The sequence below is a fragment of the Nicotiana tomentosiformis genome, chromosome 12 (assembly GCF_000390325.3).
Source record: "Nicotiana tomentosiformis chromosome 12, ASM39032v3, whole genome shotgun sequence".
NCBI lineage: Eukaryota > Viridiplantae > Streptophyta > Magnoliopsida > Solanales > Solanaceae > Nicotiana > Nicotiana tomentosiformis.
Window position 1 is genome coordinate 76,337,827 of NC_090823.1, and position 15,782 is coordinate 76,353,608.

Below are 15,782 nucleotides of genomic sequence, written 5' to 3' on the forward strand. Positions count from 1 at the left end.
TTTTTTTTTTTTTTATAGAGGACAATTCATAGGGAACAATATGACTTACCAGATAGTTTGCAATATCTGCAACCATGGCAGTTCCTCAAGGTTTGTTGCTTCAGTTGTTCATCCGGGAAAGTCTCCACGATCTCTTCCACTTTAACTTTCTTTTCTGCTCCTTCGATCCTGGGCAAGTAATCCACCACCTAGTTCACCCTTCCCTTTCAGTCACGAATTTCCATGTCGAATTCTTGTAGTAGTAACACCCACCGAATTACGCAAGGCTTTGTCTCATTTTCAATTAAGTACCTGAGAGAAACATGGTCAGTATAAACAATTACCTTCGAGCCTATAAGATACAACATGAACTTGTCAAATGCAAACACCATGCTAGAATCTCCTTCTCCAACTGCATAATCACTTGCATTACACATAACCTCAAAAGGTTGCTCACACTCAGGTGCAACGATGATTCGTGCAGTCTCCCATATCTTCTTCAACTCCTCAAATGCCAACATGCAATCATCAGAAAACACAAATGGGTGATCCTTTACAAGCAGTTTGCATGATAGGTTAGCTATTTTAGAGAAAACTTTTATAAATCTCCCATAGAAACTTGTGTGACCAAGAAAACTCCTTATTGCCTTAATTGAGGTGGGTGGTGGCAATTTTTTAATCACATCAACTTTTGTACGATCAACTTCAATACCCGTCTTTGACACATGGTTCCCCAAGACCATACCTTCATGTATCATAAAATGACACTTTTCACAATTCAGCACTAGATTTGTCTCTATGACTATCTGGACACTCTTTTCAAATTCTCCGGACGTTCGTCAAACGAATTCCCCAGACATCACAAATGCGGTGAAAGCTTTGTATTTGCAAAGTTGTACCTTTCCTCTAGTTATCGCAAAAATGACTCCCAGGTCGCAAATGTGAGCCACCTCTTATTCGCAAATACGATGAACTCTTTGCAAAAGCGAAGACCCTAGTCCACCTTCGCATTTGCAAGCGTGACATCGCAAATGCGAGGCTCGCAGTTGCACTCAGGTCCTCGCAAATGCGAGACCTGCATATCAACACCAGCATCAATTCTCAGTAGTTCACAACCTATCCAAAATACATCTGAAACTCACCCAACCCCCTCCGGCTCCAATCCGAACATTCACACAAGTGTAATAACATCATGCAAACTTACTCGCTAACTCAAATCATCAAAATAATATGAAATATCAAGAATCTATCATTAAAATCCAAGATATTTCAACTTCAAAACTCATTTTTTCAACTTTTCACATAATGTGCCGAAACTACCTCAGGTCACCCGGGACCCCAACCAAATGTGCATACAAGACTAAAAATATCATATGAACCTGCCAGAATCATCAAAACACCAATCCAAGGTCGTTTACCAAAAACATTAACCGTGGTTAACTTTAGCTTCATTTTAAGTCAAAAATCACATTTTCTTTATATTCTCAAATATTAACTTCCGAAAAATGATACGGACCATGCACACAAGTCATAAATCATCAAATAAAGCTAGGGGATGTCTCAGAACACAAAAAAAAGATCTAGTACTCAAAACAACCTATCGGATCGTCATACCACGCGACTTACCGCATCTGCCATACCATAACACAAAATACGAAAAACATGTTATCAATCCTGAATCACAAATAGGATACGCACTCTATCGATCAGAAATCTTTCACTTAACTCCGTCTAGGAGAAAAATCACAACACACAACAACCTCCCCAATAACTATGTTGATCCAAGCCACTGCTAAATCATCACAAACTCTTTGGGATCCATTTACACATGACCAGGCCATCAGAACTGAATCTCTCTAAATCAACCAAGTCGCGCAGACTGCCCAGCTCGAAAGGTATTGCCACAAACATCTACAAAATCCTAATACACCAAAGGAACTGATCATCTCTATAACTATGTTGATCCAAGCCACTGCTAAATTAACCCAACTTCTTCAAATTACCCATGACTCGCCTTCACGGCAACACTACTCTTTTCCTTAGTGCACTACAGACCTCCATCAAAACGAATCCCAAGCGATCCCAACATGACACCTCGTCGTCCTAAGACTCGTAAACCACTACATTCCTCTTATACAGCTAATAGTACCTCAAATCCAAATATCTGCTCTAAATAGATCTTCTTTGAATCTGAAATTGTTGCTTCCATATCCCAAACACTGCCTCGAAGAACTGATAATGTTACAGGAATTCTCGAGTCTCTTCCATAATCCGACATCAATCTCAACTCCTCAGCCATATGATGAATCCGAAAATTCCTAGGTACTACATATGAAATCTTGAACCCACTAAAACCATCCTCAAAAGTCATCCCCTCAGTGCTAGTCATGAATACATAGCCAAACATGTCGAACAATTAGTGCTCCGCCAACACATGAATACTCTGAAGAACAACCGAGTGAATCCTTTCCCTTAACAACTCACATCCAACAAGAACTATCCAACATGAGTCATTCCACAACATACATATAACAACCAGGTGAATTGTAACACACCTCCAGGAAATTCCTTGCCCGAATCAATCTCGAAGTCATCCTCCTTAAGCCATAACTATTCCAAAAGCGCGCGAAGTCCATGAATACAATCATTCATGACCATGTGATCCAAACATCAATGATAGGCTCCCTCACTTGGCCTCAAGTAACATGAGAACTCACAATGACTATTCCTCCTTAATTATACTGACCTCACACTATTGCTCAGCTGAATTTCTCATAAGCCCAAGTTGCATTAACCATAACACATCCCAAATCATCAGCCCAAATACATACTCAACCTCGTGCCAGTCGCGCCATCTACCCCAAGCGATCCAGGCTCATGTTGTAGTACATATATCCTACTGGATAGAAGGTAAAACCCTTTATAGCAACCTCATAAGAAAATGTACAATGTCTAACCTTCTCACATGAGATAGTCCACTTACATAACCTCAATTCTTTCCATAACCTTATCCTGAGCACCACCAGTATGTAATAAATGAATCCTCCCGAGCCTACGCTCGTACACAGGCCGCAAGAATCTATTTCTTTCAATCAATTAGCAACCAAAAGATCCATCAAGACATCCAAAATTCAAGATCGTATAGCACCAAGATGATAATCAAGCATTCACATTCACTTTGTAGCTCAAGTAACCCTTATTTTCGAATCTAAACCCTCCAAAATATAAGTAGTCATCACCAATGAAATGCACAGACTAACGATACACTTCCACTTCCACGCGGGTATAGCCACCTTCCAAAGCAAACCACCCAGTCTTTGCTGCTCATACTTGACCCACTAACAATCAAACACCGCGAGACATACCTAATAATGCCATTTCTTCATCCTTGCTACCCATAATGCTGCCTCAAATCACAATACGTCTCTGCAATATCCGTATGAACAAAATACCACAAATAATGAACTTCCTCAAGGATTTTCTCCATCGAACCATTATCACTAAAAACACAAATTCGACCTTGAGGTCGCAAATCACCGACACGCTAATGAATACCTCCTTAGCACCACCCCACACACCGTGTCCCTAAGGACATGCAACTGAAGATCACCACATTGACATGCTCTGATGCGCTCAAACAAAGATAACCGCACAACCCCACAAGCAAGAACTCCACTATGTTCAGAAATTTTCAATCTCACAATTCTATATACCAAGGTCAGAACTTTCATAGCTAAATTCCTCCCCTTTGCCGAAACAAATGCCAAACTCCAAATCATGAACCAGATAGTTCCCTTCACAGGGCTTCAATCGCTGAGACATGTAAGCAATATCCCTGCCACTCTGTGTTAACACTGTGCCAAAACCATCACGTGAAGTATCATAATAATTGTGCAAGGCCCCGAAGCCGTGTGTAACCCTAACACTAGGGCGGTTATAAATGGAAACTCATCCACAAAGTGACGATAGTAGTCAACCCTCAACACAAGGGAGAAACATCCCACACCACAGGTGCAATATCATGACAAATCACCGGATCACCACTGTTAACGAGTGCTCAACATCGCGTACGAACAAGTAAGAGGGAGCTGAAGATATAGGCTTCAAGCCGAGATAAAGTCGCACGATTAGGAATCAAGAAAGGGAAATTTCCTAACATCTTGTAGCCTCTCAGAGATAAGTATAGATGTCTCCGTACTGATGCACAAGACTCTACTAGACCTGCTCATGACTCGTGGGACCTATATGAACCTTGAGCTCTGATATCAACTTATCACGACCCAAAATCCCGCCTTAGGTCGTGATGACGCCTAGCCATACTTGTTAAGCAAGCCAACTCACAATTAATAAAGTCCAATTTCTTTTAATTAACAAAGTGATATCATAATGAAAGCAGAAGTAATCTCAAAGCAATGAATTATCTGATACAGCCATAACATGGTAAGAATACATCCAAAATAGTACAACCCCAAAGGACTAGGTGACACAAGTATACGAGCAACTATTAAATAGGTATAGGTTTGAATACATAAATACAACTGTTTATGGGAAAGAAAATAGACAGGAAATAAATGAGGGCAGGGACTCTATGTGCTGCAGATCGAAATAGTATGGCAGCTCACCACGAAGTCTCCAATGACACACTCTTACTCAGCTTAAAGTGTAATGCAATACCGCCACAAAACCTACACAAAAGATGCAGAAACATAATATGAGTACACCACAGTCGGTACCTAGTAAGTATCAAGTCTAACCTCAAAGAGGTAGTAGCGAGGCTAAATACATTCGATTACTTACAACATAACAATAATAACAAGCCTGGAACTGGAACAGTAAATATCCTCATAATTAACATGTGGTAAGCTATAAAACAGTCGAAAGACGTAAATCATGCTCTTTCCAATTCAACAGATAATCATAACGTTGTGCAAGTATAGCAAGTAAAACTACCATACTTCAATCAATGTAGTCGAGGCTACCAACTAGCATGTATACATGGCGTGCAGTAGTTAGCATTTAAATGAATGCCTTAAATGAATCAAGAATATCAATGCATGCTCGAACCGGTACATGATCCATGTACCCCGATATAAAATCCATGTATCACAATAACCCGATACAAAATCCATGTATTGACCCAGTATAAAATCAATGTACTGACCACGCTCACAAGGTCCAAAGTAAAATGGGTTATCACCTGACTCCGGAGGGACGGTACCAAATCCAAGCGAAAAAAGGGGCATAATAGCAATCCCTCATAAATCAATATCCGATTATCATGTCCAATATGCCATAGATGTATCTCACCCGCACACTTAACCTTTGTGCCAATATCCTCAGTCCAAATCACGTGTCTATCATTTAAAATGAATGTATATGCTAAAAAATTATAGATAAAAGGTACACAAGGACTTAATAATTATCATACAGATATGTGCTCATGAAATTTTTATGTGATTATAGAAATTAAGCAATTTAACACATCAAAAACAAGTTCACATGCCTTCAGAATTAATCACAAGTCTAGTCATGATTTCTAACATGAATAAGAGATCCAACGTAGTCACATAAATCAAATAAATTATGAGTCAAGTGAGCACGTAGACAAAACAGGGCATACAATAATTCAATTCTACTCCGGTCATGATAAAAACTTGGTAAATTCATATACGCTTGCCACCACGTATATATACTACCCCAAATACCTTAAACACATATCAAACAAGTTAAATCCTAGGGGTTTCCCTCTTAACAAGGTTAGCCAAGAGACTTATCTCTTCTTGGGCTAGCTTCAACCGCAAATGCATCAAAATCACGCTCTAGCCCTCCAATCACGCGAATCCAAGCCAAACATCATACAAGGAAGTCAAATAATGCTATAAGAAGCGATCCCAATCCATAAAGCTTCGATCTTTGAAGAATTCCCAAAAAGTCACTACGGGCCCATGTGCCCGAAATCCGAGAGCAATACAAAAATTCAATGACCCATAACCTGCCGAGTCTAAATATATAATTATTTTCCAAATTCGGGTCCAAAACAATAGTCAAAACCCCCAAAATACTCTCTCATAGGGCCCGTTTGGACATAAAATTTTATGGAAGTTTTTTCCAAAAAAATTTCACTTTTTTTTTGGAAATCGGCGTTTGTTCATAAATTTTCAATTTTCACTTGAAGATGCATTTTGGAAATTTTCAAAAATTTAAAAAACTCCAAAAAGCTATTTTTCAAAATTTTCACTCAAATTACTCACAAAACTTCAAAAACAGCCCATACTGAAATTTATGTCCAAACACAACTCTAAATTTCAAATACCATTTTCACTTGAAAATTTTCTTCACCATTTTTTTGAATTTTACAATTCTTATGTCTAAACGCCTACTTAAAGTGTAGGCACAAACCCCAAATTTTCTTCCTTAGATTCATAAATCAAATGCCAAAATCAATGATAAAATCATGGGTAATAATCAAATCCGAGTCAAGAACACTTACCCAATCCAAGTAGGCGAAAATCACCTCAAAAATAGTCTTAATCCGAGCTCCCAATCTCAAAATATGATGAAATGAGCTCAAAGTCCAAAAATAACAACTTAATATACACTGCCTAGATGTACCCTTTGCGATCGTGGAGTAGCCTTCGCGATCGCGGAGTAGCCTTCGCGATCGTGAAGCACAAGGTAATACTATCCAGGAAAATGCACTACACGATCATGTCTGAGCCCTGCGATCGCGAAAGCCAATGAACCACAGAAGCGCGAACGCGAGCCTTTCACGCGAATGCGGAAGCCAACAAGCCACCTGCCTACAGCAACACTCTGTGACCGCGAAGTACCGAGCCCGAATGCAATAGCCAACTCTACCACCTAATGCGAACGTGAACCTACACCGCGAACGCGATGCACAAATTGCCAACTGCCCAACAACTTTCTATGTGATCGGTACCCGCTATCGCGAAACACATCAGATGCACCAGAAACCAGCATTGCAAGCACAACCAAAAATGGTCTGAAACTACCCTGAATCATACCCGAGCCCCCCGGATCCCATCTAATCATGCCAACAAGTCCAAATACCTAATACAAACTTATTTGAGGGATCCAAATACCACGAATAACATCAAAACCAAGTATCATTGACCAAGATCAATCTCTTAAGTTCATCAACTTCAAACCAAACGTCTGATTTAAGTCTAACCAATCCGGAATCCGACCAAACTTTGCGCACAAGTTTCAAATGACAAGATGAACATATTCCAACTTCCGAAATAACAATCCGACCTCGGTAGCATCAAAGTCAACTTCGGGTGAAACTTATGAATTTTCTAAACCTTCAAATTGCCAACTTTCGACGAATAAAGCTAAAATCTTCTAGGAACATCCGAATTTAAATCCGAATATATGCCCAAGTCTAAAATCATCATACGAGCCTATTGAAACCATCAAACCTCAATTCTGAGGTCATTTACTTAAAAGTCAAACATCGGTCACTCTTCCAACTTAAAGCTTCCAAATTGAGAATCATTCTATCAAATCAATCCCGAATCCGACGAACATCAAAACCAACCATATACGCATGGCATAATACACCGCATGTATCTACTCAAAATCTCAAAACCGCCAAATGTAATGCTAAAGATCAAAATGACCGGTCGGGTCGCACAAAATTTGACTCCAAAACAGTCCAAATTGCCTCTAATCTTTTTTCGTCAATCTCTATTTTTTTTTGAATTTTGTATATTTGCGTATCTATGTATTTTCGGCAAATCCTACCATACTCATTGAAAAGAATCTCCTTTTCCTTATTTTTTCGAATTTTATATATTATTGATAACGTTTTATGGCCAAAAATAGTTAAATGACATAAAAGACTAATAGCCTGTTTGGCCAAGCTTCTCAAGAGGCCAAAAATACATTTTTTCCTTTTTTAAAAGCATTTTTTTTCTCCAAAGCACTGTTTTCCCTAACTTGAGGTGTTTGACCAAGTTTTTCGGGGGGAAAAAGTACTTTTGGGAAGAAGTAGAAGCAGTTTCTGAGAAGCAGAAATAAGTAGCTTCTTCCCAAAAGCAGAAACAAAAGCAGTTTTGACTTTTCTTCTTACCAAAAATACCCTTAACAAAATATAGTATATATCAAAATAACCTTTAAACCTAATACTTATGATATTAATGTATAAATATTTCTTATTATTTTTAGGATAGATTTTTAATATATAGTGACTTTAGGGGTGAATGCTTTTATATTTGTTGAATGATTTTTAATATATTTAACTTATATTAAAAGAATTAAGTACTTTTAAATTTTATTTTCATATTTTACTTAAATAAAATAAAAAGATTTAATTATTGCCTGTAATAATAAATTTTTAAGATTATTTATTTACTTATAATATTAACTATTAAGTAAATCTATTCATGCTCTTATTCGTAATTTGATACTTAAAAGCACTTTCTGAAAAGTTTGGCCAAATACAAATTATTGTTCAAAAGTGCTTTTCAGAGTAATTAGCCAAACATAAATTGCTTCTCTCCAAAAATACTTTTTTCAAAAGCACTTATCAAAATAAGCTAATTTCTCCGGTTTGTCAAAACATGCTATAAGTTGCCGGTGTACATAAACCATAGTTCTCCCATAAATGAATACAAGTTCTTATTTTATTGGCTTTGGGCTTTTTAAGAAAGCAAGGGCAGGCCCATTATAGTTGGCGGCAAAAGACCCCTTCAATTGGGTGTTAAACCCTTCATTTCATTTTCACCTAATTCGCACCCACAGGAGCTAAAACCCTTGTCATTTCAGCTTTTAATTGTCAGTTTTACGGGAGCTCTGCAGCCGTCGAGCAATCATGGTGAAACGGCGTCGCGAAGAAACCGAACCTGAGACGTTGTACAACACCGTTTTTGTGGATACCAACCTTGATACCCACTTGGCTTTAATTGTCTCCTACTCCGATTATGTCTCTGATCTCAAAGGTAGTTATTATTTTTTACTGGCAGCTGTTTCATACATTTTAATCCCTGGATTCCTCTGTTAGTAAAGTTACTCTTAAATATCAATTAAAAGAAATCTCGAGGCGTTGGGTACACGTGCACCCACTGCATATATGTTGGGTGTGCCTTTGGCAAGAAGGTAAATGTTGTTGGTTAATTCTGTATGAGATTAAATGACAGTGTAAAAGAAATTTACACAATCAGGTCGCTTATTAGCTAAATCTCTTGATAAATATTAATTGGTAATATGGTAAAATGGTTATTGGCCTTGTTATCACAGGTAAATCTGTAAATTGTCATGTGTATATAACTTTAAATTCGTTTTTTATTCAGAGTATAAAATTTTGCTTTGCTAGTTCTAGTTTGTTGACAAGAGTATGTTGTTCTAGTGGTGAGCACCCTCCACTTCCAACCAAGAAGTTGTGAGTTCGAGTCACCCCAAGAGCAAGGTGGGGCGTTCTTGAAGGGAGGGAGCCGAGAGGCTATTGGAAACAGCCTCTCTACCCCAGGGTAGGGGTAAGGTCTGCGTACAAACTACCACGCAAACTAGCCTCCCCAGACCCTACTAGTGGGATTATACTGGGTTGTTGTTGTTGTTGTTGTTGTTGTTGTTGCTAGTTCTAGTTTGCTTATAATTGATATTTAAATTCTTGATCGAGGAATGATTAAGTTACTAAAGAGTTCAATTGCCTGATATGCACTTTTGTGTTATGCAGAAAAGATTGTATTTGAACATTTAAGGTGCTTTCCTGAGAAGAGGGAGTTGAAAATTTCTTCTGTGAAGGTTTGTTTCTAATCCTCCAACTCACTATTTTTTCTTGTGTATATTCTTGTATCATAATGGTGATTTTAATTATTTCTATTTCCTAACAGGTGAAACGGAAAGGACATTATTATCACCTGCCTGATAGTATGCTTGTCACTAGTGTTTTTGAGGGTATCAAAAAGGGTTGGTTCCTTTCTGTTGATGCTTCTAGCTGTGACCAAGGGTTACTTTGCATCACATATCCGCAAACTGGTGCTGACTATCTTCTCCCTAGTGATTCGTTCAAAGCAATGGCTAAACAGAAGGTTTTTGATACTAATGAACCTGACCCAGCTCACGGAAACTTGGCATCGAGCTCCATTGTGAAACATAAGGACGTCGCCAAGGCCGTTGGTGAATTCAAGAGTGTGAAGCCCATGGATGTATCACAGGAACTTTCTCCTAGAGCTGGTCCTGTGGCAAAGAAGCGTAAAATGAAGCACACAGAAGATATGGTCAACCACCTGGTAACAGATACCCACGCTTCAAAGCATGGCATAGGTAATGATGATTCTGATTATAAGATTGTTGGAAATGATACTACTTCGACAAATTGTAATGAAGGACAACGGGTGACTATAAACATGAAACTGAAAGATGCTAGTGCTGAACCTTTAAGAAACCAACCTTCTGATCCCAGTAAGATGCCAAAATTGGGAAAGAAGAAATGTAGGATGGGTGGGTCAAGTGCTGAAATCTCTGGTGTGCAGGTTGAGCAATGTGGAAATAGGAACAATGATACACTTGATGAAACATCGCAGTCTGGGACCATTGAAAATAAAGTGAAAAAATTGGGTAGCAAGGAAAGCAATCAAGGTCCCACTGAGTTCAATCATAGGGATGTCTTGAAGGTCGCAATTCCAGAGAACTCCACAGCACACAGACCAATAAAATCAGCTTTAGCAGAAGCATTGGGAGACCAATCTGTGGGAACAGATACAGCCCATAAGAAGAGCAAAAAGAAGAAGGGAAAGGACTCATCCATGTGCCATGATGAGGTTGCCTGTATGGTTCTGAGTTCCGATGAAAAACTTGAGGGGAATAGGAGGTTAGAGCAAAATGAAGGAGTTGAAATGAAGATCTCTGACAAGTTGACTGATGTTGACTCTACTATTCATGTTACTCAATCTGGACTGCAAGAAACATCTCCAGTTCAAAATCATACTTCAGACAAAGAGTGTCCAGCACCAGTCAGCAAGGAGTTCTATGAAATGAATTCAGTTGGCCGACCTATGTGTGAATCTATTCTCTCAGGAGATAATGAACCTAGAACTGACGGTGCTAATACAACTGGAGAACAAGAGGAGCTGACATCGAACTGTGATTTTGAAATGCGAATGAGTGAGAAGTTGGGCGATGCAAGTACCAAGGATCCAGTGTCTTCCTTCCAGTTGGCAGATTCACAAGGAGCCGTAGAGAACAGAATTGGGAGGAAGAAAAGCAAGGCCAAGAAGTCAACTCGTCGTCATGAGTTAGATATGAAAAATATTGCTGAGGCTTCTAAAAATACTAGTGCATCTGAGCAAGATATAATCTGCCATGATGGTTCTATTGATGCAACTACAGAGGCTGGTGGAAGTATTGTGACAAAAACTGATGTAGATCATATAAACGAAATAGGGAAAAGAGGCAAGTTGTCAGTTACTCAAGGTGCTGAGACCTCCCTTCCTTCAGATAATAATAAAGCAACTGGGGAAACTAAAGAACAATTTCTCTCAGCTGAAAAGTCATTGGATGACAAGGGGAACATTGAATCTGGAAATGCAAGCAGCACGAAGCGGAAGAAAAATAGCAGGAAATCTGCTGAAAAGATTCCTGATAAATTAGACGGAGAGGATGATAGTAGGGTGAACTGCCCCTCTGTAGCTGCAGGGATTGGGCCTATAGCTGATCCTGTAACTGAGCAGAGTAAGAAAGTTGAAATTTCGTCTGATGCTGGAAAGCTGCAGATTAGTCTAGATACAGAGGTGAAAGGGTTGTCTCATAACAAGGATCTCATGCAAGTTCAATCTGCAACATGCAAATCTTCAGATCATGCCAAAGCAGACATGACCATTAAGGAAGTGGAAACTGCCTCTGCAGCTCCATCTGATGTGAAGGTTGCTGAAGGACATGAAAACTCTGGTCGAAGTAAGAAAAAGAAGACAAAAAAGGAGGTTGCCACCAGTAATATTGATGTTTCATGTGCCCCTTCGGCAATGCACGATCCTCCTGCTAACCATTTTGTTCAAGGGTCTAATCAAGATAAAGATGCATTGCCCGCCACCGAAAGAAAGGTAGCTTCAGAACAAGAGTCAAAGATTGCCTATGCTGAGAAGACAACCCTCATTGATGCAGAGCTTCTTCCTGTTGAGGAGAAGGAAAATGAGGTTGAGCATTTGCTGCGCAACCAAACTGATAAAAATCAGGAGATTGTAAGCCTTGTAGAAAAGAAACTGAAAACCAAAACTAAAACCAAAAAGAGCCAAAGTTCTAAGAAGAGCAAATCCGATTTGGCTATTCAAGACCAGGAAGTCAGTCACAAAGAATTAGCAGCGTCTTCAGAACAAGAGTCAAAGATTGCCTATGTTGCAGGTTCTCATCAACATGATGAGAAGACAACCCTCATTGATGCAGAGCTTCTTCCTGTTGAGGAGAAGGAAAATGAGGTTGAGCATTTGCTGCGCAACCAAACTGATAAAAATCAGGATATTGTAAGCCTTGTAGAAAAGAAACTGAAAACCAAAACTAAAACCAAAAAGAGCCAAAGTTCTAAGAAGAACAAATCCGATTTGGCTATTCAAGACCAGGAAGTCAGTCACAAAGAATTAGCAGCGTCAAATGATAATCCGAGAGACGTGAGCCCTCTGCCAGAGCCAATGGAGATGGATGAGTCAGGTAAAAATAGTAATGTTGATCAGTTGGATATTACCAAGTTGGAAAATCAGAGAAATCCTGGTACTGATTCCAATTCAAAGAGTTCTGGTAAAGAGCTAAGGAATGCTAACTCTTTTCGTGTGCCATCTCATCCTTTAGCCAAGGGTACGTTAGAGGAGACGCACGCGCCTGAAGTTAATACTGATAAAAGCGAGAGCATAAACTTCAAGAAATATTTTATTCCTGGTCAACAACAGGGTGAAGTTGCATCAAAGAAACCAACGAAATCAAACAGACACACAAAAGCTGGCAGGAAATCAAAGAAGGATGGAGTGACTTCTGGGGGCACTTCGGAAGATATCTTGAACTCAAGAACTGAGGTGACAGTTCCAAGTCACTCAAGTGTTCAGGGAGATAAAACTCTTGAAGACACTGGAAAGCTTGCAACTTTTGATGCTCCTGCTTCCGAAAAGGATAGTAAAGAACCTATGGATGAATCTATGTCCAGCTCAAGCTCAAGAGGTTCTGATAGATTCCCCGAGAACAGAAGACAGCAAACAGGTTCAGAAATCCAAAGTTTGGCTACCAAAAATACAAAAATGAGAACTGGAGACCTCGAGGATTGTACACCAAAGAGAGGAGTGCTTCCTACATCAGGGCCTAAATTTGGGGATATTAGATCGAGAAGGTCTGACTGTAAGGGGGGTGGAAATTCTGATTCTGCAACTGAGACTCCATCTGATTATTCATCCTCTTCTGGCTACTCAGTTGAAGGAAGTGAAATAAGTCAGGCTTCAACTCCAAATGGTAATTGCAAATTTACTCTGCTAAAATTTTCCGTTCATCTCTAGACAGTCAAATATGTTCTTATTCCATTGACATCCATAAAAATTTGAGACCTTTTACTCAAACAAAGCCAAGTGACTCATGTTAGGGTGGTCAACAATCTGTAAGGCCAGGTAACATAAGCACTGAGCTGTGTGGCTGCCATTCTTCTGATTTCCAAACAGCACCGAGTCAAATTCCACCCTATCCCCCTCCCATGACAGGCTAGCCGCTGGCCTTTAAAGGAAAAGGGGAAGTTCTTCATTTCTACTTATGGGCGTAATCATTCCTATGGTATGCCAAAATCATGGTTCCCAAGTAGTTAACCATATAGAGAAGGACTCCTTATTTATCTGATGGATCAAAAATCAATGCAACATATATCTCAAATACATTTTATAGTTTTTTTTTTATCCGTTCTTCATTCTGTTTATAAGCTAATTTCTACTTCCCTATGTTGACTTGATAGGAGCTAATGTTGCAAAACATGAAGATGCTGGTGCAAAGCATAAGGTCAAATCAAAGTAAGTGTGAGATGTATTAATTTTTTTCTTTAAGCCCTTAGTTAAACATGGTTCTTTTTTTGGATGTGCATCCATGTTTAAATCAGCACTAAGGAGGTGCTATGTTTGCATCCAAAACATTACAAGTGAAAAACTGAGAAAAGTTACCAGAATGCCTATACAAGAGATTCTATGAACTTGAAAAACGTTTCGGCGTCATTTACCCATTCTAATCTACAATAAAAATATATTTACATAATACCTTCAGATTTGACATTCAAAATTGACTACTTTTCATCTTCAAAAAATCTTCTATTCTTTTCTCTACAATTACACCACCATGTGCAAGCTGGGATTGTGTCCATACTTTCTTTAGTTACACATGGTTCTTTCTAACGGTAGATTATGGCTTATGAGTGGTAAAATTCTTTATCCTACTCTTTGTTCTAAATCTTGCTCGTAAGCACTAGGCGGTAGCTTGATACTACAACAACAACAACAACTCTAGTGAAAATTCCACAAGTGGGATCTGGGGAGGGCAGGATGTACGCAGCGGGCAGAGACTGTTTTCGATAGAACCTCGGCTAAAGAAGATGGAAGAAGCGCCGATAACAATTCAGAGCAAGACAATATATTTAGAAAAATAAATTGAAGATAGCAATAAAGAATATGAAAGATGTACCGATAGCAAGTAATAGCAAAACAATCTATTTAGAGAAACTAAATCCGAGGTCTGATAGCAACTAGGCGGTAGCTTGATCTGGTGGTAAATTCTGCCGGTATGTCCTGCCATAAAATATTAAGTCAAATTGTTGTAGTTGATAATTTTTTGCTTTGTCCAAAAGGTATAATCTCTTTTGTTGCTCTACTTTGTGATTATGTTACTTGTGCACAACAATAAAATGAGCGTCTGTGATTGGTATAGGCTGTTAATGACAGGTGGAGAAAACTTAAGGATGACATGTTTCCAAAGTTATCCTCTTTGTCTCATCCTTAAGATGGGAATATTTGCAAGTCAGAAACTCTGGTGTTAGAGCAAATGATTTAGACAATGAGTTTGTTTAAGTTATCTATGTATTATTTATTTATTTATTTATGAACTTCCTGGTGCTTGTGATCACACTGTATATTCCAACAGTTTTTTAGGTCAGGACATAACCATAGATATGATCCTGAGAAGCTCTAGCCGTTTCAAGAAGGCTAAGGTTATGGCTGCTCAATGTCAAGATGAAGAAAGTCAGCCTGTTGATGTTGTCCCTGATAGTCTAGCAGACACTTGGAACCAATAACTCTCCTCTCCTTGGTTACAGGTGAACTGAACCCAAATTTTGGTACAAAATCACCCGTCCATAGCACCTTCCTCCCTCTTTAATCGTACTGTCACCTTGGGCTTTCCAAAGCAACAAGAAAAAGAAAAACAAGGAGAAAAGTGTTTTTTTTTGCTTGTATGTACTTATGTATTACTATCATTAATTAAAGGTTAATCAAGAGTACATTGTACACCGATTTATATCCATGCACATGACGTGATTTTTGGTTCTCTGGTATTTTGTTTGATATTGATTACATTGTGTCTGTGTAATTCATTCAATAGTTGAAACCTAACCTTTTGCTGTGGTTGACGAGCTACACGCGGCAGACTTTGATATAAACCTTTTATTTGAGGTAAGATCTCTTGAAACTAATAAATTCATTTGAGAAGGAAAGAAAATACGTTAATCAGCTAAACGAAATATATATATAAAAAAATATTATTGTGGGGGAGTAGATGAAGCAGAGTTGTTGAAGTTCAATTCCAGAGGTTTAACAGTCAGAAATTGAAGGTTTGCATTC

General features: G+C 38.8%; 1 protein-coding gene across 1 annotated transcript; it reads left to right on the plus strand.

The window, feature by feature from the left end:
- The first annotated feature begins 8,718 nt into the window (after positions 1-8,718).
- On the plus strand, positions 8,719-15,489 carry LOC104089095 (uncharacterized). The gene is made up of 5 exons (XM_009593912.4): positions 8,719-8,942; positions 9,677-9,744; positions 9,834-13,428; positions 13,916-13,970; positions 15,088-15,489. Exons 1-5 carry the CDS (start codon positions 8,816-8,818, stop codon positions 15,236-15,238), a joined length of 3,996 nt encoding a protein of 1,331 aa, XP_009592207.2. The 5' UTR covers positions 8,719-8,815; the 3' UTR covers positions 15,239-15,489.
- The last annotated feature ends 293 nt before the right edge of the window (positions 15,490-15,782 follow it).

Excerpts from the sequence above, each read along its gene's own strand:
- LOC104089095 (XM_009593912.4), top strand. The coding sequence starts at position 8,816 with ATGGTGAAACGGCGTCGCGAAGAAACCGAACCTGAGACGTTGTACAAC. Across the intron at positions 13,429-13,915 it reads TCAGGCTTCAACTCCAAATG|GAGCTAATGTTGCAAAACAT; the intron begins GTAATTGCAAAT and ends TTGACTTGATAG. Across the intron at positions 13,971-15,087 it reads AAGCATAAGGTCAAATCAAA|TTTTTTAGGTCAGGACATAA; the intron begins GTAAGTGTGAGA and ends ATATTCCAACAG.